Source organism: Lathamus discolor, chromosome 24 (genome assembly GCF_037157495.1).
Source record: "Lathamus discolor isolate bLatDis1 chromosome 24, bLatDis1.hap1, whole genome shotgun sequence".
NCBI lineage: Eukaryota > Metazoa > Chordata > Aves > Psittaciformes > Psittacidae > Lathamus > Lathamus discolor.
Window position 1 is genome coordinate 2,731,659 of NC_088907.1, and position 27,373 is coordinate 2,759,031.

General features: G+C 59.2%; 5 protein-coding genes across 6 annotated transcripts; 3 read left to right on the forward strand and 2 right to left on the reverse strand.

The window, feature by feature from the left end:
- The first annotated feature begins 548 nt into the window (after positions 1–548).
- Positions 549–3,179, forward strand: NAXE (NAD(P)HX epimerase). Its single transcript, XM_065660145.1, has 7 exons — positions 549–656; positions 778–1,292; positions 1,590–1,698; positions 1,788–1,898; positions 2,008–2,121; positions 2,548–2,695; positions 2,783–3,179. The coding sequence occupies exons 1-7, from the start codon at positions 564–566 to the stop codon at positions 2,983–2,985; spliced, it is 1,293 nt and encodes a 430-aa protein (XP_065516217.1). The 5' UTR covers positions 549–563; the 3' UTR covers positions 2,986–3,179.
- LOC136004046 (G patch domain-containing protein 4) lies at positions 3,142–5,966 on the reverse strand. Its single transcript, XM_065660146.1, has 7 exons — positions 5,793–5,966; positions 5,083–5,156; positions 4,898–4,990; positions 4,697–4,804; positions 4,467–4,564; positions 4,324–4,374; positions 3,142–4,204 (listed from the first exon to the last, which is right to left on the reverse strand). The coding sequence occupies exons 1-7, from the start codon at positions 5,866–5,868 to the stop codon at positions 3,427–3,429; spliced, it is 1,278 nt and encodes a 425-aa protein (XP_065516218.1). The 5' UTR covers positions 5,869–5,966; the 3' UTR covers positions 3,142–3,426.
- A 2,215-nt stretch (positions 5,967–8,181) lies between these two features.
- UBQLN4 (ubiquilin 4) lies at positions 8,182–19,834 on the reverse strand. Of its 2 annotated transcripts, XM_065660095.1 has the most exons (11): positions 19,646–19,834; positions 18,064–18,215; positions 16,006–16,211; positions 15,431–15,693; positions 14,063–14,221; positions 13,015–13,240; positions 12,499–12,638; positions 11,987–12,070; positions 11,262–11,377; positions 10,265–10,442; positions 8,182–9,406 (listed from the first exon to the last, which is right to left on the reverse strand). In XM_065660095.1, the coding sequence occupies exons 1-11, from the start codon at positions 19,817–19,819 to the stop codon at positions 9,254–9,256; spliced, it is 1,851 nt and encodes a 616-aa protein (XP_065516167.1). In that variant the 5' UTR covers positions 19,820–19,834; the 3' UTR covers positions 8,182–9,253. The 2 variants fall into 2 exon arrangements, with proteins under 2 accessions (XP_065516167.1, XP_065516168.1); XM_065660096.1 differs by lacking the exon at positions 11,987–12,070.
- Positions 19,835–20,902: 1,068 nt separating this feature from the next.
- Positions 20,903–23,020, forward strand: LAMTOR2 (late endosomal/lysosomal adaptor, MAPK and MTOR activator 2). Its single transcript, XM_065660043.1, has 4 exons — positions 20,903–21,027; positions 21,959–22,121; positions 22,239–22,328; positions 22,851–23,020. The coding sequence occupies exons 1-4, from the start codon at positions 20,960–20,962 to the stop codon at positions 22,905–22,907; spliced, it is 378 nt and encodes a 125-aa protein (XP_065516115.1). The 5' UTR covers positions 20,903–20,959; the 3' UTR covers positions 22,908–23,020.
- A 331-nt stretch (positions 23,021–23,351) lies between these two features.
- On the forward strand, positions 23,352–26,266 carry RAB25 (RAB25, member RAS oncogene family). Its single transcript, XM_065659984.1, has 5 exons — positions 23,352–23,591; positions 24,434–24,629; positions 24,754–24,947; positions 25,104–25,184; positions 25,818–26,266. Exons 1-5 carry the CDS (start codon positions 23,552–23,554, stop codon positions 25,946–25,948), a joined length of 642 nt encoding a protein of 213 aa, XP_065516056.1. The 5' UTR covers positions 23,352–23,551; the 3' UTR covers positions 25,949–26,266.
- The last annotated feature ends 1,107 nt before the right edge of the window (positions 26,267–27,373 follow it).

Consider the following 27,373-nt stretch of genomic DNA (forward strand, 5'->3'; position numbering starts at 1 on the left):
CATCCCCATGCCGGGTGCGTGCCGGATCCAAAGGGCATCAGTGATGCTCCCACCCCAGGACCACGCTGGACCAGCGCTGATGCTGCTCCTCACCTCGCAGGGGATGTACCGGGGCAGTGGCAAGCATGCGAGGGGCTGGGAGCTGCCTACTTCCACCTGGGAGACCCCCCCAGAGCCATCGGGCACTACAAGGAGGCCCTGATGTTGCTTTCCCGTTGCCAGGTTAGGATCATGGGGTGGGCTGGATGCTCAACGGGGCTGATGCATCACGGGGTGACCACCCCAGCCCTGGGCGCTGACCGTGGGGTGCCTCCTCTGCAGGACACCCCTAGAGCTGCCCGTGAGCGGGTCGTGCACAGGCTCACCGATGCCATCCAGCACCAGCTCTGCCTCCACGGTCGCCTCTCCCATAGGGTGAGCATCACCCCATGGAACAGGGCAGGTTGGGGCACTTGGAGCATCACAGCCCAGGCAGGGCTTGGTGGATGCACCAGGGTTCAGGGGGGGAGAGATGCGAACCCCGCAGTGTCCCCCCCATCCCAGCAGGACCCCATCCCAGCAGGATGTGTCCCCCCATCCCAGCAGGACCCGGCGCAGCTGCAGCTTCCCCCCACTCAGCCCAGCACCACCAGGGCGCAGCTTCGGGGGTGCAGGATGTGAGTCGGAAACCTGCTGCATCCCCGCATCCCGGGATGTAGCCATGACCCGGAGGGGGGGGTGTGGATCAGGCACCCCCCACACCCCGTTAATGCCTTGGTGGCCTCGCTGCCTCCCCAGCCCCATGGACCAGCGGCCCCGTGGATGCCGGGAGCCCCGCACCGGGAGCCGGGAGCCCCGCACCGGGAGCCAGGAGCCCCGCACCGGGAGCCGGGAGCCCCGCACCGTGCGGAGGACGCTGTCGCTCCTCTGCATCCTCTTGTGACAACGGCAGCACCGGGAGCGCGCACCGGGACCCGGCGCCGTTCCGAAGCGGCTCCTCCGCTGTTCCCCTTCGGGCACCCGACGGGGCGGGTACGGAGGACCCGGCTCCTCCCCGGGGCCGTCCCTGCGCTTGCTCCGTGCCGAGCGGAGCCGCTCCGAGCCCGTCGCATGCCGGGGCCGAGGGCGCTGCTGGGGCTGGGGCTGCTGGTGGCGGCCGGGGGGGTGCGGGCGGGCGGGCGCTGCCTGAACCGGGGCTGGGGCCGGGGCTGGAGCCGGGGCTCGGGTTGGGAACGGGCTCCGTGGTGCGGCTCCCACCGCGCCATGCACGGCCCCGGCGCGGGGCCCGGCCCGCAGGGGCTCCGGTTCCTCGGGTACGGGCGCAGGGATGCGCTTGGGGGGGGGGGGGGGGCGCATTGGGTCGAAATAGGGGGGGGGAGAAAGGGGGTAAGAGGGTGGTTGGGGGTCCGCAGCGGGGTAATGAGGTGGAGGGGTCGGGTAGGGCCATTGGGGTGCATGGTGGGGGGGGGAAGATGTGCGCTGTGATGCGCGTCCCCTTTGGGGCTCTTCACTAAGCAGAGGGCGTCTGAGCATCCAGAACCGGGGTGCAGGCGGGTTTTGGGGTCCCCATAGGCGCCATCACACCCCCCACACCCCCCCTTGCCATCCAGGCAGGATGAGGCCCAGGCCATCGACCAGGAGCTGTTCACCGAGTACAAGTTCAGTGTGGACCAGCTGATGGAGCTGGCGGGGCTGAGCTGCGCCACGGCCATCGCCAAGGTGGGTGCACAGGAACACGGTGTGGGGCGGGGGGGGGGGGTCCCTGCATCCTCAGCATCCCCCTCCCAGCACCTCCTGCCCCTCTCCAGGTTTATCCCCCCAGCTCCTTCACCACGAGCCGCCCCGCGGTGCTGGTTGTGTGCGGGCCGGGGAACAACGGCGGCGATGGCTTGGTCTGCGCCCGGCACCTGAAGCTCTTTGTGAGTCTCTTGTGCCCCCCCACCCCATAACCCATCAGCTTTGGGGTTCCTGCTCCTCGGGCTGTGTCCGCGGTTGGAATTCCCACTCCGATCCCTGTTGTTCCTGCAGGGCTACGAGCCCACCGTCTATTACCCCAAGCGCCCCAGCAAACCCCTCTTTGAGGGCTTGACCACCCAGTGCCAGAAGATGGACATCCCCTTCCTGCCCGAATTCCCGGCCGAGGTGAGGATATGGAATCATGGAATCAACCATGGAAAAGCCCTTTCAGCTCATCCACACCTGACTGCCGAGGCCACCACTGCCCCATGGCACTGAGAGCCTCAGCTGCTCCAGCCCTGCGCTGGGCAGCCCGGTCCAATGGGGAAGGAATTGGTCCCCAGCTCCATCTAAACCTGCCCTGGTGCAGCTTGAGGCCGTTTCCTCTTGTCCCATCCCTTGGGAGCAGAGCCCAGCCCCATCCTGGCTCCATCCCCCTGAGCCTGCTCTTTGCCATCTGAACCCCCCATGTCCCTCAGCCGTTCCCCATCACTTGTGCTCCAAGCCCTGCACCAACCCCATTGCCCTCCTATGACCCCGCTCCAGCCCCTCACTGTGTGGTACCCATTGGGCCACCATGCCCAGGGCTGGTTTCCACCCTCCCCTCCGCAGCCTGCGCTCATCGATGAGCTCTATGGGCTGGTGGTGGACGCGATCTTCGGGTTCAGCTTCAAGGGAGCCGTGCGGGAGCCCTTCGGCAGCATCCTCAGCACCCTGGGGCACATCACGGTGCCCATCGCCAGCATCGACATCCCTTCGGGTGAGTACCTGCTGCCTGCAAAGGGACCCAGTTGGGGTCCCCTCCTGGCTGCAGCTTGTCCTGCTGGGGGGGGGGTGCTCCTTGCAGGTTGGGATGTGGAGAAGGGGAAGGCGGATGGGCTCCGGCCGGACATGCTCATCTCGCTCACGGCACCCAAGAAGGCAGCGCTGCACTTCGAAGGGCGCTTCCACTTCCTCGGGGGCAGGTTCGTGCCCCCAGCGCTGCAGGAGAAATACGCCTTAAACCTGCCCCCGTACCCCGGGACAGAATGCGTCCTGCAGCTCCCCTAGGGCAGGGGGGGGCTCAGGATGCTCAGCGCGCTCAGCACATCGCTGGGCTCCAGGCCTACCCGGTGCGATGGAAGCTCAGTGCACACCGGGAAGTTCCGACCTAATCCCAGTGTTTGGAGGGGTGAATGGGATCCCGGATCCCGCTGCGCTCTGGGATAGTTTCATGGCAATAAAAGCTTTATTCGTGCCCTTGATGGAACGTTTCAGTGCTCTGTGGGGTCTGTCCCCTCGCGTCCCTCTGTGATAGACCCACGGCAAAGGGGTCCCTGCTTGGATGTGGGCTGCTCCTTGATGGAAGTAAAGCTCAATCCAGCTCCAGACCAAGCAGTCCCAGCCCAGCATCCCCAGGTGGGGATGAACACGAGCCCAGAGCATCCTTGGGCACCAAGGACAGACACTGGGACCCTTGCAGCCAGATGGAACCAGCCACAGGGCCCTTGCTCACTCTGGGTCCTTCCTCCTCCTCTTCTTCTTCTTCTTCTTCCTGGGGCTGTGTCTGGCCTGGTCTGGTCCATCTGTGTCTTCCAGAGGCATCTCTGCCTCAGCTGGGTCTTCTTTGTCCTCCTGCTGCTTCTTCTTCTCCATCACAATTGGTTCTTCCTTGTTCTCCTTCTGCTGCTTCTTCCTTTTCTTCTCCATCACAGTTGATTCTTCTTTGTTCTCCTTCTGCTTCTTCTTCTTCTCCATCACAATTGGTTCTTCTTCGTTCTCCTTCTCCTTCTTCCTTTTCTTCTCCATCACAATTGGCGCTTCCTTGTTCTCCTGCTGCTGCTGCTTCTTCTTCTCCATCACAATTGATTCTTCTTTGTTCTTCTCTTGCTTCTTCCTTTTCTTCTTCTCCATCACAACTGGTTCTTCTTCATTCTCCTTCTCCTGCTTCTTCTTCTTCTTCTCCATCACAATTGCCTCTTCTTTGTCCCCCTTCTGCTGCTTCTTCTTCCTCCTCCTTGCAGCCTTCCCTTCGTCTCCTGCCACCTCCTCTTCTCCATTTGGCTCCTGGTGCTTCTTCTTCCTCCTCTTTGCAGCCTTTCCTTCGTCTCCCTCCTCCTCCTCGCTCGGCTCCTGCCTCTGCAGCACCTCGGCACTGGCTCCATCCCTTTTCCCCTTCTTTCCCTGCCTCTCGGGGGGCTCCTCGTGTCCGTACGTGGCCAGGAAGGCTCGTTCCTGCTCCTCCAGGCGCGCCAGCTTGGCGCTCATCGTCAGGCCGTGCCGGGCACCCCTACAACAACCAATGGCACCGGGCTCTGGCATCCTCCCTAGCAGGGCTCGTGCCCCACAACCTGCTCCAGAGCCCCCCCCGCCCTCCAAGAGGAGAGGGGACCCCCAGGACCCACTCACTTGTGTGCTGTGCGGCCCCCGCACACTCGCATCAGCTCCTCATCCGTCAGCCTGCGGGACACAGACAGGGCTCAGGACCCGGGGTCCCCCCTGCAGCATCCCCCCCCCCGCCATAGCCCCGCAGGGCAGGGATGGAGCCTTGCCTCCTGGCTGAAGACAGGTCCAGCTCTTCCTCCTCCTCCTCCTCCTCGCTGCTCGCCGAGCCTGTGGGCTCCTCGCCGTGCGCTGTGAGCGTGGCCGACTGCAGAGAAGGGGGCACAAGGAAAAGGGGGGTCCTGGGGGGGGCAACAGCAGCAATGGGCTGGGGGGGGGGGGGGGGGGCTGCGCTGGGAAAGGGGGGTGCAGAGCTTGGGCTGCCCCCAAAGGCATTTACCTTCACGAAGCGGCCGTACAACAAGCTGGGGGTGCCGCTGGCCTTGCGGGGCTTCCTATTGCTGATCCTGACTCCCTGCTCGGAAAGCGCCTTCACGGAGATGCCGTCCTGCAGGGATAAGAGAAGGAAAGGGCTTGGGAATGCTTAACCCGAGGGGTTTCATCCTGAAACCCCATCACCGGGACCCCCGCCGGCTCCGACCTGCCCGGGCTCCACCGCGATGTTGGCGGCCGCCTGGTTGAAGACGTGGTCCCACCAGTGGAAGGAGAAGGGCTCGGATGCGTCGTGTCCCACCTGCGGGAGCACAGGGGCCGCTGCGGATGCTGCCACCAGCCCGAGCCCCACCAGGGATGGGGGGGGACGAGGGGGGGGAACCCGCGACTCACCCCGGCCGTGCCGCACTTCACCTTCACCCGGATGGGCTCGGTGATGCCGTGCTCCCGACGGCCCAGCCCCTGCCCTGCGGACAACAGCTCCGTCATGGACCGCATTGGATCCGTCATGGGACCACGTTTGATCCGTCATGGACCACATCGGATCCGTCATGGGACCGCATCGGATCCGTCATGGGACCACATTGGATCCGTCATGGGACCACATTGGATCCGTCATGGGACCACATTGGATCCGTCATGGACCGCATTGGATCTGTCATAGACCACATCGGATCCGTCATGGACCGCATCGGATCCGTCATGGGACCACATTGGATCCGTCATGGACCGCATTGGATCCATCACGGGACCGCACTGGATCCGTCACGGACCACACCAGTTCCATTACGAACCGCACCAGTTCCATCACAGACTGCACCAGTTGCATCACGGACCAAATGGGCCCCATCATGGACCGCACCGGCTCCATCACAGACCAAATGGGTCCCCTCACGGACCGCACCGGCTCCATCACGGACCGAATGGGTCCCATCACAGACCGAATGGGTCCCATCACTGACCGTACCAGCTCCATCACGGACCAAATGGGCCCCATCACGGACCGCACCAGTCCCATCACGGACCGCACCGGCTCCATCACGGCCCGCACCGGGTGCGGGGGCTCGGGGCACACGCGCGGCGCTGACGCGGGGGTCCCGCACCTCGCCTCCAGCCGTGCCGCCGGAGCTGGCTCTCCGCGAACACCAAACCGCGGCCCGGCGGCCCCGGTGCGCTCATGGCGGCGGGACCGGGACCGGGACCAGGGATCGGGATCGGGACCAGGAACCTGGATCGGGATCGGGATCCGGCTCCCCACGCTGCCGCCCGCAGGAAGCGCAGACTGCGCATGCGCGAGGGGGCGGGACCATGATGGGGCCGGAGGGCACGTTACACACATGTACAGGCATGTAGAAGGCGTGTGGAGACATGAACACGCGTATTCACACGTGTACACACATCTACATGCACACACAGGTATAGCACACATGTACACACGTATTCACACACGTACACACATGTATACACACATCTACATGCGAATACATGTATAGCACACATGTACACATGTATTCACACATATACACGCACATCGACATGCACACACAGGTATAGCACACATGCACACACGTATTCACACATGTATTCACACATGTACACACGTATACACACATCTACATGCAAATACATGTATAGCACACATGTACACACGTATTCACACATATACACACACATCTACATGCACATACATGTATAGCACACATGCACACACGTATTCACACATGTACACACGTATACACACATCTACATGCACATACATGTATAGCACACATGCACACACGTATTCACACATGTACACACGTATACACACATCTACATGCACATACATGTATAGCACACATCTGCATATATTCACACATGTACACATACATTTACACACATGTACATACGTGTACACACATACACAAGCATACAGACACATTTACACACACATACGCAGGCAGTCACCCACGTACATATACACACATGTACGCAGTCACCCACGTACATACACACACATGTACATAGTCACCCATGCACATATACACACATGTACGCAGTCACCCATGCACATATACACACATGTACGCACCAAGCCCCCTTCTCCTGCCTGCCCCTGGTGTCCCCCCCCCCCCGGCTCTGGCCTGTGAGCTGGGAATGCTGCATCCGTGTGCACGCACCGGGAGCGCGGTGTCAACTTGCTGGGGGAAGTAAAAATAACCCCAGAGAAAGGCACGGGGAGATGGAGCCCACTGGGACGTGGCCACGTCCCGTCGGCAGCCGAGAGAGCTGATCCCAACCACTCTTGGAATCAGGGGCTTCATTGGGAATCATAGAATCATAGAATGGTTCGGGTTGGGAAGGACCTCAAGATCATCCAGTTCCAACCCCCCTGCCATGGGCAGGGACACCTCACACTAAACCATCCCACCCAAGGCTTCATCCAACCTGGCCTTGAACACTGCCAGGGATGGAGCACTCACAACCTCCCTGAGCAACCCATTCCAGTGCCTCAGCACCCTCACAGGAAAGAATTTCCTCCTTAGATCCAACCTAAACTTCCCCTGTTTAAGTTTTAACCCATTACCCCTTGTCCTGTCACTGCAGTCCCTGACAAAGAGTCCCTCCCCAGCATCCCTATAGGCCCCCTTCAGGTACTTGGGCTTGGGTTGAAGAGGGACCTTAAAGCTCCTCCAGTCCCGACCCCTTCCACTGGAGCAGGGTGCTCCAAGCCCCATCCAGCCTGGCCTTGGACACTGGCAAGGGATGGGGCAGCCGCAGCTTCTCTGGTTAAAGCCATTCCCCCTTCCCAAATCCTTCCTTGGGGAAGTTGCAGACAGGACTCCCCCCCCATTGCTTGTGCCAGCCTCAGGAGGTTAAAGCCGGGTGCTCACCTGGAGAACCCAGTGAGGCACAGAGGCAGGAGCATTTCCAGCCCACAGGCACTGCCCTGGCCTATGGAGCAACCGCTGTTCCACCTACACCAAGTATTGATAGATCCCATCTCCAACTGGGGAGCAAGCAGGTTTTACAGGTACACAGGGTTCCTCCTGCTCCTTCTCACTGCCTAATCCTCCCCCAGCAACAGGAACACCCAGGTGAGAGCAAGGATGGAAAAGCAGGGATAAAACCCACAGTGCAAGGAGGCATTGGCACCATCCAGCTGCAAGCAAACACCTCTGGAGTCAGCAGAACCCAATGGCTTCAACGACCAGGTCATCCATCCAGAGCAGAACCACCAAGTTTACCTTGTCCTCACACTTGAGAGCCCCTAATTCAAAGGCAGCTTTCCCAATGGAAGTCGGGAAGCTTTGGGCAAAGCTCCTGCAGCGTTCCTTAAGTACTTCAGTGTCCATAAGGTCCCAGCAGGAAGGGAGCCTGAGGTGGGGAGGCTGCTCGACACCCAGTGTTATCTGCAAGAAGGGGGGGGGGGATAAGAGAGTCATCACAGTTTCCATGGGGAAGCCCATCGGCTCCGGCTGGCCAGCAAGGAACATACATGGAGTGCAGGGAGACGGATGGTTGTGCGCATTTATTTCTCTTTGATAAAAATGGGATGTCAATTACACAGCCATGGAGGCTCGGGGTGGGTGGGGGGGGGAACAGGACCACGTCACCCTGCTGCTCCTCGGGGAGCTCCCCGGGCACGTTCAAACACACCAAAGTGAGGGGGAAAAGGGAGGGATGGAGAGGATGGAGCTGAAGCGGGCAGAAGATGAACTTCAGCGTTTCCCAATGAGGTGAAAAGATTCCGCTCTTTGCCTTTTGGGTTTGGTGGCAAAGAGTTCCAGAAATGAGCCCATGGTGCACAAGAGCCAACTCCCCTCCCTGGGCCACTGTGCAAGACCTGAGCCTGGGCACAAACACACCCTCTCCATCACTGTTCTGCTGCACAGCACTCGCAACTCAGGCTCCAGACCAGCAAAGCCTGAGCCCTGAAGGCATTTAAGCTCCTTTACACCACCCCAGGAGCATAAAGAGGCCGCATTTCCATGGTGTTGTCACATACATTAACCCTCTAGCAGGTCACCTGTGTGCAAGGGCACCAGGCTCAGTTCATCCAACGGAACATTAAGACAAAGAAGAGCAGAAACTTGCAGGTCACCTCTTATTTTTTTTTTTTTTTTCTCTTTTCTTTTGATCCAGGGTGAACGAAACCAAACCCCAAACTTGGCTCAAGATTTAAATATCTGCCTGAAAGGAGGGCTAAGGGCAGGGCAAATCATGTACAGTTAAAATCAAGCTACTCCAAACACAATCATTCCGGTAAGTAACTAGAATATCGCCTCTACCATCTAGAGAAAGAGAGAAGAGTGTCTGAGACAGGGCATATTTAGGAAAAAATACACATCTGAAGTCTCTGTGGCCACGATGAGAACTGGAATCCACATACAAGCCAGTTAAAGAGCATTTCAACATGAAATCTTAACTTAGTAGGAAGGTCAGGGTTAAGCTGTATCTTTTTGTGTTTTAAATACATGGACAGCTGTCAGATATGAAAATGATGGTGGGCTTTCCTGAAAGATCCCCTTGTGCATGTGTATGGATGCATGTGCTGACGCCTGTGGGGCAGCATGACAAGAGTTTAGGAGGGCTGGGAGCCCAGCAGTCTCTCAATAGCTGCATTGATGTCTCCACCAGTGGCAATAAGAGCCTGGAGGTTGGCCTCACGGTTAATGAAGCCCATGGCATTCAGCTGCTCCAGCTGCTGTTGGAATCGCACTTCAGGGCTCTGCGCCTGCAGAGGGAAAGGACAAAGACCTTCAGACTCAGACAGCAAAGAGCAGCACCCAAAAGGGGCAGCGATGGCCAGGCAGGGAGCACGAGCTCAGCTTTAGGTGCACTGAAATACTTCAGGCTCACTCATAGAATCCCAGACTGGTTTGTGTTGGAAGGGACCTTGAATCACATCCAGTGCCACGGGCAGGGACCCCTTCCACTAAAGCAGGGTGCTCCAAGCCCCTCTGTCCAACCTGGCCTTGAGCACTGCCAGGGATGGGGCGGCCACAGCTTCTCTGGGCACCCTGTGCCAGCGCCTCAGCACCCTCACAGGAAGAGCTTCTGCCTTAGATCCAACCTAAATCTCCCCTGTTTCAGTTTGAACCCATCACCCCTTGTCCTATCGCTACAGTCCCTGATGAAGGCCCCTCTCCAGCATCCTTCAGACACTCAAAGCTGCTCTGAGGTCTCCATGGAGCTTCTTTTCTCCAAGCTGAACAGCCCCAATGTTCTCAACCTGTCTCCATACAGGAGCTGCTCCAGTCCCTGCTCATCCTCATGGCCTCCCCTGTATGCTCCAACAGCTCCATGTCCTTCTGACGGTGGGCACACCAGAACCGTACAGTTCAGTGATGTTACCCGGTCTGGCACACTGCAGGCACTGGAGGAGGAGGATCCCTGACCCTCTTGGTTCCAAACCTCTCTGAAGGGTTACTGCACCCTGAAGCCATCCTGAGCCACCTTGGCAGAAAGCACCAGAGAAACCTGCTGGGGACCACATCCCTGGAGTGGGGTGGGATGGGGACAACCTCTCTCTGCCCCTAGAGATGGCCACCCCCCCCAGCAGTACATTGCCATGTAGCTGGGCATTACATACTTGAGAGCTTCCTCCGGCCAGCAGCTGGATCATCTGCTGCATGAGCTGCTGTTGGGGGTTCCCACCCCCGGCTGGAGAGGCACTGGCCGGCGTCGAAGCGGAGGGAACGGGGTTCTCCGGGATTGTGCTTCCTCCTGTGGAGGACGGGGGCATTCGAGGCATGCCGAAGGAGCCGAGGCTGCAGAGGAAGGCAGGGGGTGCTGAGAAGCAGGCTGGCACTTGGGGGTGTCCCCTGAGGCTCTGCCAGGCTGCCCCTTAGGGAGACCGTGCTACACGACATGAAACCACACCGTTTATACGCTGCTCACACGTGGTGCTGGGAGGGAGCAATGGGCCTGAAGGGAACTGCAGAGCCTGAAGGAGACCCATGCTGCCAGAGAGCAGAAGGGCTGCTCACACACCACCCTGTCCCAACCCACCCACCCTGTGCATCTCTTGTACACAGAGAGGAAACTCGTGAGCGCAGCTGATACCAACTACAGCAGACAAGAGATGGGAAGTGCTTTCCAGAAGAAAGAATTCCAGAGTGATCCGGGTTGAAGGGACTTAAAGCTCATCCAGCTCCAATCCCTGCCACGGGCAGGGACACCTTCCACTACTGCAGCTTGCTCCAAGCCCCTGTGTCCAGCGTGGCCTTGAGCACTGCCAGGGATGGGGCACCCAAACCTTCTCCATTCAACCCATCCCAGTGTCCCACCACCCTCACAGGGAACAGCTTCTGCCTAAGAGCTCACCTCAATCTCCCCTCTGGCAGGTTACAGCCATTCCCCTTGGCCTATCACTACATGCTCCTTGTCAAAAGTCCTTCTCCAGCTTTATCGCAGGGTCAAAGACTTGCCACGTGTAGTACAAACAAGCAGCAAGCGCTCATCAGCTGCAACTCGGAGCTCCGCACGCATCATGACAGGGCCCCAAGCAGATCTCCATCAATCAACAGCTATTCTGCCTGCTGGCAGGGAGCTCTGCCTGCAGAAACCCACTCAGAAGCACTTGTTACCTTGGCACTAGTCCTGGGGCCTCCGTTTGCAGCGTCTGGAGTCCCTGCTGGATCTGGAGGAGCGCCTGCATGGCGCGGGGGTTGGTGAGAATGGAAAGGGAGTCTGGGTTCTGCATCTGGGAACAAAGGCACAAAGACACAGAGGTACCAAACAGCGAGAGCTCGGGCAGCCGGGGAGCCTCCAGCTTCAAACCTGAGCAGCAAAGAGCAGAGCTGTGCCTCTCGCCCTGCAGCCAGAGCCAACCTGCGAGCCTGGTTCCTCCTCCAAGTCTCCAGACTGCAGGGCTCACCTACAGAGCTCCTCAGGGTTTAGAGCCAACTTCCTAAAGGAACTGGGTGGAATCAGATTAGAACTGGGGGCACAGGCCTTGGGAGTGCAAGGGATTATCTCTGATTTACCGGAATGAAGCAGCTGCTGGAGCACAATTTGCTGTTTTCCTTTCTGTAACCTTGTTACAGTGAGAGACTGTCCACAGAGAGGTTTCATGGAGCTCAACTACCCTAAAGGCCACCTTTAGGTAATGTGGATGACTTACTGTAGGCTGCCTCCTCTAAACGAGCTTTTCCTGGGCAAACCCCTTTCTTTCACAGCCCAAGCCACCCCAGCCCACATGCTTCCTAGTCCGCTTGACTAAGCAGCCCAGACTCTCCCTTTCCTACAGAGGATGGAGAAGCTCTGGAGCCCTGGGGCTGAGAGCAGCACAGGGCCAGACAGAGGCCTTTACCTGCTGCAAGAAGACAGGGAGCTGAAGGCGGAGCTGTTCTTGAAGCTGTGGATTCCCAGCAAAGAGGGGGACATTTACCATGATCTAGCAAGAGACAGCACACGTAGGTAGGGTCAGAGGGTTGCTGCCACTGGCCGTTAAGCCCTATGTAACTAAGCCACAAAGAACAAGTCAGTCATGCCCCTGACTCCCTCCCTGGGCTTTCAACGTGTTCCCCTGCTAAAGGGCACTGAAACAGGACAGCTCAGCTCCTGGCAGCTGTGTTGAACAGTGGCCATGGGCAAAGAGAAGGGCCATTCCCATGTCCCTTTGAAAGCCACCTTTTTTGTTAGGGGCTCTGCTAAGACACCAGGTTCAGTACTGTGGAAGCCTTCAAGCAACTGAGAAATACATCAAAACTGTCTGTACTCCCTGAGCTCCCTGCATGAGGAACCACGCAACTAGAGAAGCAAGCACAAGCACTCTGTGAGCACAGCCTGGCTGATGACAGGAGACAACTGCAGTGCTTTTACCTGGGCTGCAAAGTCCGGGTTCTGGGCAAGAGTCTGCATCATGCTCCTCATGTAAGGGGCAGAGATCATGTTCTGCATCAGCTGAGGGTTTTCAGAAATCTGCTGCAGGAGGCCTTGCATCTCTGGGCTGTTAAACATCCCTGCAAGGGGAAAGGGAAGAGAAGACAAAGGAAAACCTCTTATACAAGCTTGGGCACTGCTGCAATGCATACAACAGTAGCGTGTTCACTTCATCCCCTAGCCAACAGGGACTGTGGCTGTGGACAGCCACGGCAGTGCTTTGCTTGCCACTCTCCCATGCTCTTGTGGGCTGCAGGGACATTAGAATTCCCAAAGTAACTTCTTAACAGGGTACACCAGAAATAACCCAGCTGTGCTTGCAGCTGGGCTGGAATCAGTCATCTGGAGAGCACCCACAGACAGGCACCTGAATGCCAGAGGGGAGCTGCCCTCCCTGGAAGCCTGGGTGACTTGCTCAGGCAGCAGCATCCCCTGGCTCCTCTCTTGCCTACGTACCAGCCCCAATGCTAGCAGCATTCAGCCCAAAGGGGTTGGATACAGTCGGTGTGCTCTGGGTGGCTGCTGAGCCAGTGCTGCCTTCGCTGCTGGGCGCCTGGCTCTGGGAAGCAGGAGGTGTAGGGCTCCAGGGGTTTGGTAATGGTTCCCTGTTCTCCGTCCGTAAAGGCTGCGAGCTGGAGCTCTCAGAATTCCCCGTCAAGGAAGAGAAAGGATTGTTGCCAAACTAGGGAAAAAGAAGAAAAGGAGAACCACAATCAGTCCCAGCAGAGAATGTCAGACTAAACCCACCGCTGCAGGAGCTGGGGAACAGACCAGCACATTCATCCAGGTCCAGAACTCGCTGAGCTCATGCTGTAATTTGCCTCCTGAGAAATGTGTATCTACAACACACCTCCCTCAGAAAAAGACCAGGCCCAAGGAGTGGCCACAACCCCAGATTTGGCTCCCAAATGCAGGGCTTCCAAAGATCCCTGTAAAGCCAGGACCCGGACATACCAGTAGGTAATGTTAGACTGGAGTATGTCTGCAGAGCCTTTTGCAGACAGACCTGTGCTCCCTCCTCCTGTGCTTCAAGCCAGCTGGAGCTCAGCCAGCTCCAATCCAAAGGCATCAGGCCTGAGCTAATAAGTAAGCCAGGCTGAGAGCAGAGGGCTGTGCTAACGAAGCTTCCCAGAGGTGATGGCTGGCATCCAGCCTGCCTGCAGACCAAAGGAGCCAGGGCAGGTCTCTGCTCACATACAGCAAAGCAGATGACAGACACTGCACAACGGTCCTCCTGTTAGTGCCTGCCTTTATCATGCAGAGCAGCTATAGAATCCCAGACTGGTTGAGTCTGGAAGGGACCTTAAAGCTCATCCAGTCCCAACCCCCTGCCACGAGCAGGGACACTTTCCTTTAGATCAGGTTGCTCCAAGCCACACCCAACCTGGCCTTGAGCACTGCCAGGGATGAAGCATTTACCACTTCCCTGGACAACCTGTGCCAGGGCCTCAGCACCCTCACAGGAACGAACTTCTTCCTTGTATCTAAACCCCACAGCCCATACCTGCTCCCTGGCTGCACTGAACATGGGCTCCTGGATGTCCGTGTACATCCGGCGCAGGGCGTTGTATCCTCCTGGAATGCTCTCGAGGTTGCTCAAAGCACGGTCCTGGTTCCGCATCATCTCCTGCATCATGGCAGGGTTACGAGCCAATTCCATTGTCTGGGAGAAGGAGGAAAATGTGGAAAGCTCAGGCCTAAGTGCAGTGTGGAAGGCTGGAATGGATTAAGAGAGTGGGGAGCAGCCCAGGGGTATTCTACTGATCCAGCAGCCAAGCGGTGAAAGAGTTAAAGCTGGGCTCCCAGAAGAAAGAGTATAATTAAACCCATTTCACAGCCAGGGAGCAGAGAGATCATTTATCCAAGCAAAAAGAGCCCCCGGATCCTGGCTCCTCCCATCCCTGCTCAGCTCTTCCTTCCCAACCTCAGCTCAGCTGGAGGAGTTTGTTTTGTTTCTAAGCACTATCGGAACATCCAAACATTTAACACCCATATGTTCCCACTCAAAGGAGATGGACTGCATTCAATAGCTGAGAAGGTGGAAGAGACTGGATCCTTCCCAGTACAAGAAACCCAAGAAGTTCACCCTCTCCAAAGTTCTGATGGGTGTCCCCTGCAGAAGAAACCTCCAGCTCCCATCTGAGGTGCTGCTCATGCACAGTTTGGTCCTGCAGCTCTGGACTTTCATACGTGGCTGGCACAGTTGAAAGATAACCGAGAAGCAGATGGAAGCCAGGCTCATTGAGCAATAACCCAGAAAGCCCTTCTGACAAGGCTTCCTGGGGACAGCAGAGTCCTGTCAAGGGCTGTTTAACACTCAGGCTCTCACACTCATCCCTTATACTCCCTTTCCGACGAACCTTCCATCTTCCACTCCTCCAGGGAATGGGCTCCCTTTGTTCTGGGATTGTATGGAAACCTTTAGGATTCCAGCCTACAACTAGTGCTCCCTGCTCTGCTACAGGTGGTAAAATAGTGACTGTGCAGCTCTGTAGTCTATAGTTTATCCAGAGAAACAGAGGGAAACAAAAAGCTTTTGCAGTAGCTTCACTTCTTCGTGCCTGCTTTTTCTCTCATTCCTGACTGAGAACACAACATTTTCTATGCAGCACATTAGGATGATCCCAATATCCTTATCTTGCCCAACACACGATGAATTCAATAGCCCTGATAGGAAGATGAGAGTTGCAAGTATGTGGGCTGAGTACTCAGTATTCACATAACTCAAGACCACCATCTGTTTGTGGGGAGCTTACAGCAGGAAGGAAGAGATCTCGAAAATCACTGATCTGGCATCACACACTCCCTTTGGAAGCTGGTCCACAAAGATGCTCTTGAACACGCTTTCTACAGGCCCTGGCATGTGACTCACCTGCCTCATGAGCTCTGGGTTATTCAACATGTGGCTTATCTCTGGATTTCGCTCCATGAGCTGCTGCATCTGGGGATTGGCCATGATCATCTGCCTCATGAGGTCGGGGTTAGACATCATGTTCTGCACCAAGGGATTCTCCATTATCTGAGAAAGCATCTCTGGGTTGGACATCAGCTGCCGCTGCATCTGCTGCTGAAGCTCCATGAAGTTGGCAGAGCCCATCCCAAGGTTGCCCAGCCCAGTGATGCCACCAAAGCCAGCTGGAGGGGGAACAACACAGTGAGAAGTGTGAGTCAGTAACTGTCAGCAGCTGCAAGAGGACAAGCACCCACACTGATCTAGAGGTAGTCTATACCCCTGTGGCAGCCAGCTCTGAGGGAGAACACCCCCTAAACATGATTCATGAAGGGCTTTGGCATCACCCATAGCAGGGAAACTGGGGTACGCTGCTGGAAGCAACTCCTGCAACACCTACAGCAAGCAGAGATGGCTACAGGGCTCAAGAACCCCAAGTCCCTGGGGCAATCCTAGGAAACTCTTCTTTGGTGTCCCACCTCACAGCCGTCACTTACACAGGATGGATGGAGCACTATTAGGGCCTCCATCTCCAGGACCTCCCATGGTCCCTGAGCCACTGCTCCGCCTGCTGCCACTGCCGGCGTCGGAACCGGCGCTGCTGGATGTGGAAGGCTGAGATGGGGCAGCAGGAGAAGAAGGGGTTGCACTGGGGGCAGAAGCAGCATTGGGGGCAGAAGCAGCAGATGTTGAATCTTGGACCCTGCAAAGAAACAGGAAAGGCAGCATTAAAGTCCAGAGATGCAGGAAGGGTGAGCGGAGTCCTTTGTGCATGGCCCCAGCCAGTTATCCCCACATTCCCACCTGCACGGATGGATCCGCAGCTGTGCTTCCAGATGCCTTCCACCTAGCTGGAATCTGCCTCCCATCCTGCTGCATAACAGCCCCTGACATCTTATCCTGGCCCACGCAAAGCGGTTTGACTGGTCTTACCCCCGGTTATAGCCAACTTTTCCTTCAATCCCACTGAACTATTTACCTCAGCTATATCCCTGAGCAATGAATTTGCTCCAAACAGGAAAATCCTCCTGCTGCTCCCACAGAAACCACAGGAGGTTACAGCAGGGCTAGTGCATGGGGGAATCAAGGATCTGCTGCTCCGCAAATCCTCCCATGCACTGAATATTCCCATCAGTGCTCCTGAGGGCAAAAATAAGCATCAGCATTACTCAAACCCAAAATTCACTTTACTCACCCCAAATAATGCTATTGTGCCACTGACAAGTTGAGGTTCTCCCCCCCCCAAAAAAAAAAAACAACCTTTCTCAAACTCCTTTTCCTTTTTCACTCTTACTCCAGGGCTTTAAACATCAAACCTGAAGGGCCCTGTCCACGTTCCAGCCTCAGCCGAAAACCAGGAGGCAGAGAATGGGGAAACAAAGCAAATAGGAAGCTGAACAAAAAAAGAAGAAGGAAGCTAGAGAAAGGTCACTTGGTTTCAACTCAGCCAGGAAGAGGCTGTGATGCTCTCAGTCAGCACTTGCCTATGACTATCAGGAGGGGAAAACAAGAACGAGCAGCCCAGGAAAGCTCTTGTTTCCCCTTTGAAATGGCCCACAAGTGCCACAGCCAGCAGTAAACAGCATCAGGCTACCTGGAGATGCTGAATCCAGAGAGAGGCCTCCCGCAGAAGCTGACAATACACACGGCTTTGTAAAGAAGAGGGGGGAATGAAAAGAAGGCACTAATCTTCAGGAAGCCAATAAGAACCACACAAAGAGCCACAGCTCCCAGGGAGCCTGATGAGGCTGCAGCAGGGAGCCCCAGAAACGGTTGTGAAGGGGGGGTTGAGATCAATAAGATGTGGCTGCACATCACTGTGAAGCACAGCGACTGTTCCCTAGAACCTTCTGGGCTCCATTGGATAGCACTGCGAAGAGCCCAGCTCTGCAGGGATCCAGCCTGTGTCCCTTTCTCAGATGGACATGAGCGAGCTCAACCTGGGAGCTCCAAGGGGTGAGCCTGCTGCGTGCACGTGGCCTGAGCCTCCCGCAAGGTGCAGCGCCCACCTCTCTGCTCCTGCCCATGCAGACATGCCTCTGGGTACCACACAGAGGCACAGCTCTGCCTTACAGGGTGCTCTGCACGCATGGTGTGCCTCCCACAGCACCTGAGAGAGTCAGAGCAGGGGCTCAGAGCCGAGGATACGAGAGGAAGGGAAAGAAAAACTGGGTGTTAGTTTCCATTTCAACACAAAGCCATTGAGAAAGTAACTTCTGTCAGCAGCATCTTCTCTTGGTTGGAACTGGCATCAAGTTCCAGGGGGCTCTTTCAAGATTCCCAAGTTATAAAGGCCCAAACTACAGGAGCTGTGTTAAAAAAGAGGCAAACCCCTCAGACAGTTGCCATGAACTTACCCAGCTGTGTAACCTAGGAAAAAGACCTAGGGATAAACCCCACTGCTGCACAGCAAAGCCAGAGAGCTGGGATCCATCTCCTCATGGATGACCACCACCAAACAAGTCCTTCAGTCACCAATGGGGCAGAAAGGTCCCCCCATCATTTCCCTGCATCATCCATTTACCCTCAGCCCCCAAACCAAAGCAGTTTCTTACTTCTGGGGAGTCTTGATGACCAAGTGCACAGTCAGCCCATCTTTGATCCCATGTTGATTCAACGTGTCTCCATCCTTCAGGATCTTCCCGGCGAAGATCAGAACCAGCTGATCCTGTTTGGCTTTAAACCGCCTGGAAATCTCTTCTTTGAACTGAAAACAAACCCCAAACAAAAGCATTGCTCAGGCAAAAGGAGCAGCAATGGGACGCTCATCCTCCAGATAGCGCATCCGTGAAGGAAACAGCGCGAGGAACCGCCAGGCCCTCAGCACCTCACCCAAAAGGAGCCCATGCAGGTACCAAGCAAGCTGCTGAGGATGTTTGCTGAAGGTTTCCAAGTGCGTATCTCAAACCTAACCCAAATACCCCAACTCCATCTTCTCAATCACTGAACTGTTTCTGTCTCTGCTTGATGGTTTTCCTAAGGAAAGCCCAACTCAGCTTCAATACAGGCCAGAGCTCTCTGGAAAAGGGAACAATCCTTTATCAGCCAATGGAAATAAACTAGGTCTTCTCCAATTCCTATTCCTGCAACCGAATTCCCTGTGAGCACGCTACGCCACACGGACACCTCTTCTTTCCTGTGTGATGGGGAGGAATGAAGCCTGTCATTGCTAACCCAGCTGGGGCATTCCCCAGTTGATTTCCCGTCAAGGAAAGCCTTGCATTCGGCAGCCACAAACAGCACGGAAATTCACAGGGAAAGGCCGGGATGGAAAGAAAAGCAACAGAGGAGCTCACAGCCTTCCCACCAGAACAACAGCCCCGGCCTCATCCTGCTCTCCGGAGCTGACTGGGCAGGAGCAGGAGGCCTCCAGCCCCTGCCTACCCCAGGGCTCTGCTCTCATCCAGGCCTTGCACGCCATAACCTCGTGCCCTCCCTCTGCCCCACAGCAAGCCAAGAGCCGTGCCCATGACACCGTGGCCCAGTGGGCACAGCCACGGGGCAGCGCTGGAGCCAGTCCCTATGAACCCCCCCCCCCCCCCACAACCCACACAGGGGCTGCTGCTCCCTTCCCTCTGCTCCATTCAGCCAAAGCCTTGCCCAGCTCCATTCCTCTCCCCCCTGCTAAGTTCTGCCCCCCCCACAGCCAGCCCCCCCCGGCCTCATCCCTCTCTGCCCCCAGAGCCGCTGCTCCCCACCTCAGCCCCCCCCGGCTCCAAACCCCTCCCTCTGCAGAGCCCCCAAACCTCCCCCCCCGCCAAACCCTATCCCCACAGCCACCATTCCCCCCCCCCATGCCCAGGGCCTGCTCCCCCCCCCAAACCCTATCCCCACAGCCACCATTACCCCCCCCATGCCCAGGGCCTGCTCCCCCCCCAAGCCCCAGCCCTCACCCACCTCTCCCCACTCCTCCCTCCCTGCCTCGCACAAGGCCCCGAAGCCCGGGGGTGCCTCACACCCCCCCCCCCCCCCGCCCTAAACCCACGTCCCCCCCGCTCCCCAACTCCGCCGCCTCTCTCATCCCCCCCCCCCCCCCCCCAGAGCCAGGTCCCGCTCCTGACCCCCCCCCCCCCCCCCCCCAAACCCAACCCAACCCCGCAGCCAGGGCCCCCCCCTCGGCCCGGCCCAGGCCCCCACCTCGCGCACGGAGGCGCCGTCCGCGATGACGATCTCCTCCTTGTCCTTAGGGGTCTTCACGGTGACGCGGATGAGAGCCCCGCCGGGGCCGGCCTCGCTCTCCCCACCGGGGCCGGGCCCTCCTCCTCCTCCTCCTCCTCCTCCTCCGCCGCCGCCGCCGCTCGGCTCCGCCATCTTCGCCGCCCGCCCCGCCAGACCGGGCCGCCGCCACAGAGAGGTGGAGCGAGAGCGGCGCCACGGCCCCCCCTCCCTCCTCTCCCGCGAGGGCAACACTGCCCCCCAGCGGACCGGCGGGAGCCTGCCGGGCGGTGGGGGCTGAAATAGGAGGGACGGGGCGGGGGGAGGTCGGTGCTCGGATCCCACCTGCAGCCCCGTTGCTGGATCCATCCCGCACCCCCATTGCTGGATCCATCCTGCACCCCCATTGCTGGATCCATGCTGAACCCCCATTACCGGATCCACATTGAACCCCCATTACTGGATCCATCCTGCACCCCCATTGTTGGATCCATGCTGAACCCCATGAGCTGGATCCATCCTGCACCCCCATTACCGGATCCATGTTGAACCCCCATCACCTGGATCCATCCCGCACCCCATTGCTGGATCCATGCTGAACCCCCATTACCGGATCCACATTGAACCCCCATTACTGGATCCATCCCGCACCCCCATTACTGGATCCATCCCGCACCCCCATTGCTGGATCCATCCCGCACCCCCATTGCTGGATCCATCCCGCACCCCCATTGCTGGATCCCTCCTGCACCCCCATTACCGGATCCATGCTGAACCCCCACGACTGGATCCATCCTGCACCCCCATTACCGGATCCATGCTGAACCCCCATGACTGGATCCATCCTGCACCCCCATTACTGGATCCATACCGCACCCGCATTGCTGGATCCCTCCTGCACCCCCATTGCTGGATCCATACCGCACCCGCATTGCTGGATCCATCCCGCACCCCCATTACCGGATCCACGTTGAACCCCCATGACTGGATCCATCCTGCACCCCCATTACCGGATCCACGTTGAACCCCCATGACTGGATCCATCCTGCACCCCCATTACCGGATCCACGTTGAACCCCCATTGCCCGCTTCCCTCCCGCACCCCTTTAATGGGGGCTGCACCCCACAAGCTGCTGGGTGTGTTTGGACGGGACGGGACGGGACGGGACGGGACGGAGCCAGGCCTCGGGCTCCGGGGACCGGGAACTACGAGTCCCGGCGTGCTCCGAGGCGAGCGCGGCTCCGCCCTGCCGCGGCCGCGGCGCTGTCGGGGAGCGGAGCGGGGCCGGCGCGGCCATGCTGCGCCCCAAGGCCCTGACGCAGGTGCTGAGCCAGGCCAACACCGGCGGCGTCCAGAGCACGCTGTGAGCGGGGCCGGGCCGGGGAACCGCCGCTTACCGGGACCGGGAGGGGCGGCGGGGGGAGAGGGACGGGGGGGGGGGGGGGGGGCAGTGCGGGGTGATGGGGAGATGCGGGGTGATGGGGGGTGCGGGGTGATGGGGGGTGTAGGGAGTGCAGTGCGGGGTGATGGGGGGATGCGGGGTGATGGGGGGATATAGGGAGTGCAGTGCGGGGTGATGGGGGGATGCGGGGTGATGGGGAGGTGCGGTTCGATGGGGAGGTGCAGGGAGTGCAGTGCGGGGTGTTGGGGGGATGCGGGGTGATGGGGGGATGCGGGGTGATGGGGAGGTGCGGTTCGATGGGGAGGTGCAGGGAGTGCAGTGCGGGGTGTTGGGGGGATGCGGGGTGATGGGGGGATGCAGGGTGATGGGGAGGTGCGGGGTGATGGGAAGGTGCGGGGTGATGGGGAGATGTAGGGAGTGCAATGCAGGATGTGCAGTGTGGGGTGATGGGGAGATGCGGGGAGCACAGTGTGGGGTGATGGGGAGATGCAGGATGTGCAGTGCAGGGTGATGGGGAGATGCGGGGTGATGGGGAGATGCAGGGTGTTGGGGAGATGCAGGATGTGCAGTGCAGAGTGATGGGGAGATGAGGGATGCACAGTGCATGATGCACAGTGCTGGGGCTGTGCACCATGCCAGGACCATGCATGGTACATGGTACACAGTGACAGGACCATGCATGGTACTTAATATGCGGTGGCACCAGGACCATGCACGGTACTTGCCCACCAGCCTCATGCCTGCTCTCCACTGGGTCCTGCTGCTGCCACAGATGCAGCCACCGCAGCAGTGCTGGGCTTGGAGGGGGCTGTGATGGGATCTGGTGCCCCGCTGGGTTTAGAGGCCCCAATCCACCCCCCACACACACCCCCCCCCCCCATCTCATTTACAGGCTCCTGAACAACGAGGGGTCCCTGCTCGCCTACTCGGGCTATGGGGACACTGATGCCAGGGTCACCGCAGCCATCGCCAGCAACATCTGGGTGGCCTATGACAAGAACGGGCACCAGGCATTCAATGAGGACAACCTCAAATTCATCCTCATGGATTGCATGGTACGTGGGGCTGGGGACTGCTGACCCCCCCCACCCCGGGATCCAGCCACCAGCGTGGCTCTGGGATCCCACAGGATCAAGCTTTGGGTGCGATGGGTGCTGTTTCTCCCTGGGCAGGAGGGGCGAGTGGCCATCACGCGGGTGGCGAACCTGCTGCTCTGCATGTATGCGAAGGAGACAGTTGGATTTGGGATGCTGAAGGCCAAGGTAATGCTGGCAGGGAGGGGGTGAGAGGGGCACAGGGCCGTGTCTGTGCTGTGGGGTGGGCAAGAGCGGATTAGGGTGAGGATGGGAGTGGTGTGAGTGGAGTGAGCCACCATAGAATGGAATCACTCACGGGGCTGGGTTGAAGGGACCCTAAAGCTCATTTAAAGCCATGGGCAGGGACACCTTCCATTGGAGCAGGCCCCTGTATCCAGCCTGGCCTTGGGCACTGCCAAGGGATGGGGCATCCAAACCGTCTCCATTCAACCCATCCCAGTGTCCCAGCACCCTCACAGGGAAGAGCTTCTGCCTAAGATCCCATCTCCATCCCCGCTATGGCGGGTTCAAGCCATTCCCCTTGGGCTGTCCCTGCATCCCTGCATCCCAAGCCCCTCTCCAGCTTTCCTGTAGCCCCTATACAATGCAATATGGGCTAACAGAAGCCCACGGCGGGGGGGGGGGGGGGGAGGTGTGGGGGGGTGTGAAGCCCCCCCCGGCCCTGTTCATGCCACCCTTCACTCACAGGCGCAAGCGCTGGTCCAGTACCTGGAGGAGCCGCTCACGCAAGTGGCCGCATCCTGACCGCAGGAGCAGCGCTTGGAGATGCCACCGCATGAAGGCTGGTGCCTTCAGCACCACCGCAGAGCTTCGGGGTGCCTTTGCAAAGAAGGGGGGGAATAAAAGTGTCTCTGATGCTTGCGGCCTTTGTGTCTTCTTGTGAATGAAAGGAGCTGGAGGGGGGGGGACCTTGGGGCAAGAAGGGATGCGATGGGCTCGTGGCAAGGGGAGTGGGTCCAACAGAACCCCCCCCCGCCTGGGGTGATGGGGGGCAGCGGGGGCTCTCCCCCTTCCCGTTCTCGCCATCCTTCGCACGATGGCAGCAGAGACAAGGAAACGCGTTCAGAACCCGTTGGAGCGGGGCTGAGCGCAAGGGGTAAGGTGAGGGGGGGGGAGGCTCTCGCCCTGCTTGTCCCCCTCTGGTGCCCGCAGCCCGGCCCCGGCTCCTCCTCCTCCGTCCGCCCCGTGCCGTGTCCCATGGGTGCCATTACCTGCCCGACCTGCGCTGCGGCACCCGGGTCCCACCCCTTGAGTCAGGGCGGTTGCGTTGCGCTGCCGGCCCCGAGCTCCGCACGGCGAAGGAAACTTTGCTCCTTCCTCCCGTCTCCTACCGGTACCTCCGGGAGCCGCCGGCTTTGCGAAGGAGGAAACGGAGCGGCCGGGGCGCCATGGGCAGCGCCGAGGAGGATTATAACTTCGTCTTCAAGGGTGAGCCCCGTGTGCGCAGAGGGGATGGAGCAGGGACGGCGGCTGGATGGGGATCGGGGGCTTCATTGGGTGCCCCCCCCCCCGGGTGGTGCTGAGCAGCGAGGCCGCTCTCGTGGGCACCGGGAGCTGTGAAGGGGCAAGGGGGCAGCGAGCAGGATCCGGCCTCCGTTGTGTCCCCACTGAGGTCAGCGCTGGGGGTGTCTCCAGGCTCCATAGGGGCATGGGGAGGACCCCACATTGCGCCGCATGAGCCCATTGACCCGGGTGCCTAAAAGTCATTGGGGTGCGGGTGGTGGCACGTGGAGGACATAGGGGTCAGACCTGGGCTCCTGCTCCTCAAGCACAGGTCCTGGTGTCCTGGGTGCCACCAGCTGGACCTTGGGGCTCCCCTGGGGCAAGGAGGGATGGAGAAGGCTCCATGGGGGTGCTCACCGCAGTGGGGTGACCCTCACCCTGCTGCTGCCAACAGGTCCTGGTGGCTGTGACCCAGCTCGAGCAGCACTGGGAGCACAGGAGCAGCTTGCTCCAAGCCCCTGCGTCCAACCTGGCCTTGAACACAAGGATGCGGCAGGCACAGCTTCTCTGGGCACCCTGTGCCAGCGCCTCAGCACCCTCACATCCCTATCCACGTTATATATATCCAGCAGGATATGTTCGATGATGTCTGTGGTCATCATTGCCCAGGCAATGAGGGATGCCCATGCGCCCTGTGGCAGTGCAGATGCCACCCTGCCAAGGCAACAGGCCGCTGGCTGGCGTGGCTCAGGTTAGCAGGATTCCTTGGAGCAGCCTTTTCCCTTCCTCGGCAGCTCCAGTGGGATTTCCCTCCTTTCCTTCCGCAGTCGTCCTGATCGGGGAGTCTGGGGTGGGCAAAACCAACCTGTTGTCCCGCTTCACCCGCAACGAGTTCAACCACGACAGCCGCACCACCATCGGCGTGGAGTTCTCCACCCGCAGCATCCTGGTGGGAGACTCCGTGGTGAAGGCTCAGATCTGGGATACAGCCGGGCTGGAGCGGTACCGCGCCATCACCTCCGCGTAAGGATGCGATTCCCCAACCTGGGCTGCCCGTGGTACCCGGGTGATGGAAGATGCTGGGGGGGGGGGGGTGTGTGTGTGTGTTTTAGATGGAGCATGGGGTGATGCTGAGGTTCTGCCGCAGGTATTACCGGGGGGCTGTGGGTGCCCTGGTTGTCTTCGACATCACCAAGCACCAGACGTACGATGTGGTGGAGCGGTGGCTGAAGGAGCTCTATGACCACGCTGAGCCCAGCATCGTCGTCATGCTGGTGGGGAACAAGACTGACCTGGCACAGGCTCGGGAAGTGCCCATGGAGGAGGCGAGGATGTTTGCAGGTACAGGCTGGCACCTTGCTCTAAGGACTGGGGGGCCTTGGGGACCCCCCTGACAGCAGGGACCTGCATCAATGTGGGCACCTGGGCATCTCCAAAGGGGGCTCCAGCACGGAGCTGTGCCCTGGCCGGGGTCTGCATCAGCTCCTCTCATTGCAGACAACAACGGGCTGTTGTTTGTGGAGACCTCAGCGCTGGATTCCACCAACGTCGAGCAGGCGTTTGAGACCATCCTGACGGGTACGTGCCCCAGCACTGTGCTGCAGCGGGGTCCTGGGCACCAGGACGTTGGGAGACCCTCAGTGGGTCTCTGCACAGCGCTTCTCCTCTGCCCTGCCCAGCGGCAGCCCTTTGGGGATGGTTTCTGGTCTTTCTGGCTGGTTTGGTTCCATGCTCTCCTGTTGGGCGTTCCACTTCGAGCTCCCTTGGCTTTGTTCTCCCGGCCCCTTGGGCATTCTGCATTTCCTGGGTGTGTGTGGGGGGGAGCATCTCCTTCTTCCCCTGTAATCTCTGGTTTCCCTTCCTGTTGTCCTGGGCTCCTGACTCAACGCCTGCAGCACGCTGCGGCACCGGCCATGGGGAGATAGGGGGGGGGGCACAGGGATGGAGCTGGGGCGATGCTCCTGCAGGAGCAGCTCTCCATGCACTGGGGCAGGAGGGCAGGGAGATGGGCTGTGCCGTGCCGTGCCCCAGCACAGGCTGAAGCACTCCTCCACGTTGGGCAAGAGGAGATTGCCACAGCGCAGGGTGTTCCCCGGGCACCGCAAAGGATGCGGCTTGTAGGGAGCTGCTTCCTTGTAACCCCTCAGCTCACAGAGGGGAAGCAGCGGCACCGCTCCGATGAGCCCCCCCTTGGCACCCCTTGTTTTGCAGAGATCTTCCGCAAGGTGCAGCAGCGGAAGCAGAGGAGCGACCAAACCAACACGGTGGCACTGGGCAGCGGGAGCCCCGGCGGCGCGGCCGCGGCGCAGGAGGAGAAGCGCCCGTGTTGCGTGGCCATCTGAGGGGTGCAGGCCCCCCCCCCCCGGGGACCCCCAGGACACCGCAGTGATGCGGAGCCGGGCCTGCCGGGCCACCCTGCCCAGCCGTGGGGCCACGTCCCGAGGATGCGGGTGTCCGCGCACGTCTCCATCCCAAGCCCTAAGGAGCCAAGCGGCAGCGCTCAGAGCTCTGTCCCCATCCTATGTGTGGGGCAAGAGTGATGGCAGGACCCAGGGAAGGTGCCTCCCGGCTGCACGGTGCAGAGCCGGGTGCTGGGGCCCGGGAGCAGCTCCGTGTCCAGCGCGATGGTGGCACCATCATTAAAGGACTTGTGAAAGGCAGGTTTGCTGAGCTGGAATTCCTGGGGGACTGGGGTCCCCACCTCTGGGATACGCTGCAGGACATGGGCTCCCTCTATGGTCCCCCTGTGCCCCCTCGCCATGCAGCCTTTCCACATCCCCACATCCTCGGTGGCTTAGAGCATCAACCGGGTTGGAAATGACCTGCGAGCTCATCGAGTCCAACCTTTACCCCAAGCATTGCCAAGGGCACCACTAACCCACGGCACCAAACCATGTCTTGGCCTCAGCCAGTTATCCCAAACTGCTTGGAAATGGGAGAATTGCTGCCGGATTCCTCTAGTTCGGGGCACTTGCTTTCCCTTTGCATTGGGCAAGGCAAGGCAGCCCAGCTCCCATCTCATGTCTGTGGTTCTGCATGGAGGGCATGGCCACGGCTGTCGCTGTTGGTGGCGCACAGCCACACTGGTGGCCTTCCCCTGCTGCCATAGAGCCATGGGATGGGTTGGTTTGGAAGGGAGCTTAAAGCTCATCCAGTTCCAACCGCTGCCACGGGCAGGGACACCTTCCACTAGAGCAGGATGCTTCAAAGCCGCATCCAACCTGGCCTTGGACACTGCCAGGGATGGGGCATCCAAACCTTCTCCATCCAACCCATCCCAGTGTCCCAAAACCCTCACAGGGAAAAGCTTCTGCCCAAGAGCTCATCTCAGTCTCCCCTTGGGCAGGTTAAAGCCATTCCCCTTGGCCTGTCCCTGCATCCCTGCATCCTAAACCTCTCTCCAGGTTTCCTGCAGCCCCTTTAGGCACTGGAGCTGCTCTCAGGTCTCCCCTTCAGGAGCCTTCTCTTGTCCAGGCTGCCCCAGCCCAGCTCTCTCAGCCTGGCTCCAGAGCAGGGATGCTCCAGCCCTCGCAGCATCGCTGTGGTCCCTCTTGTGCTGTTGCTCCAGAGCTGGATGCAGGATGCAGGATGCAGGATGCAGGATGCAGGATGCAGGATGCAGGATGCAGGATGCAGGATGCAGGATGCAGAGGGGGGGGATTTGGGTCTTGCAGAGCCGTGGAGCAGCCTCATACCTGCCCCTTTACCTGGCCCAGGTGAAGGCACCTGCCCGGTGATGGGCAGCCCCTGCAGCCAATGGCTTTGGA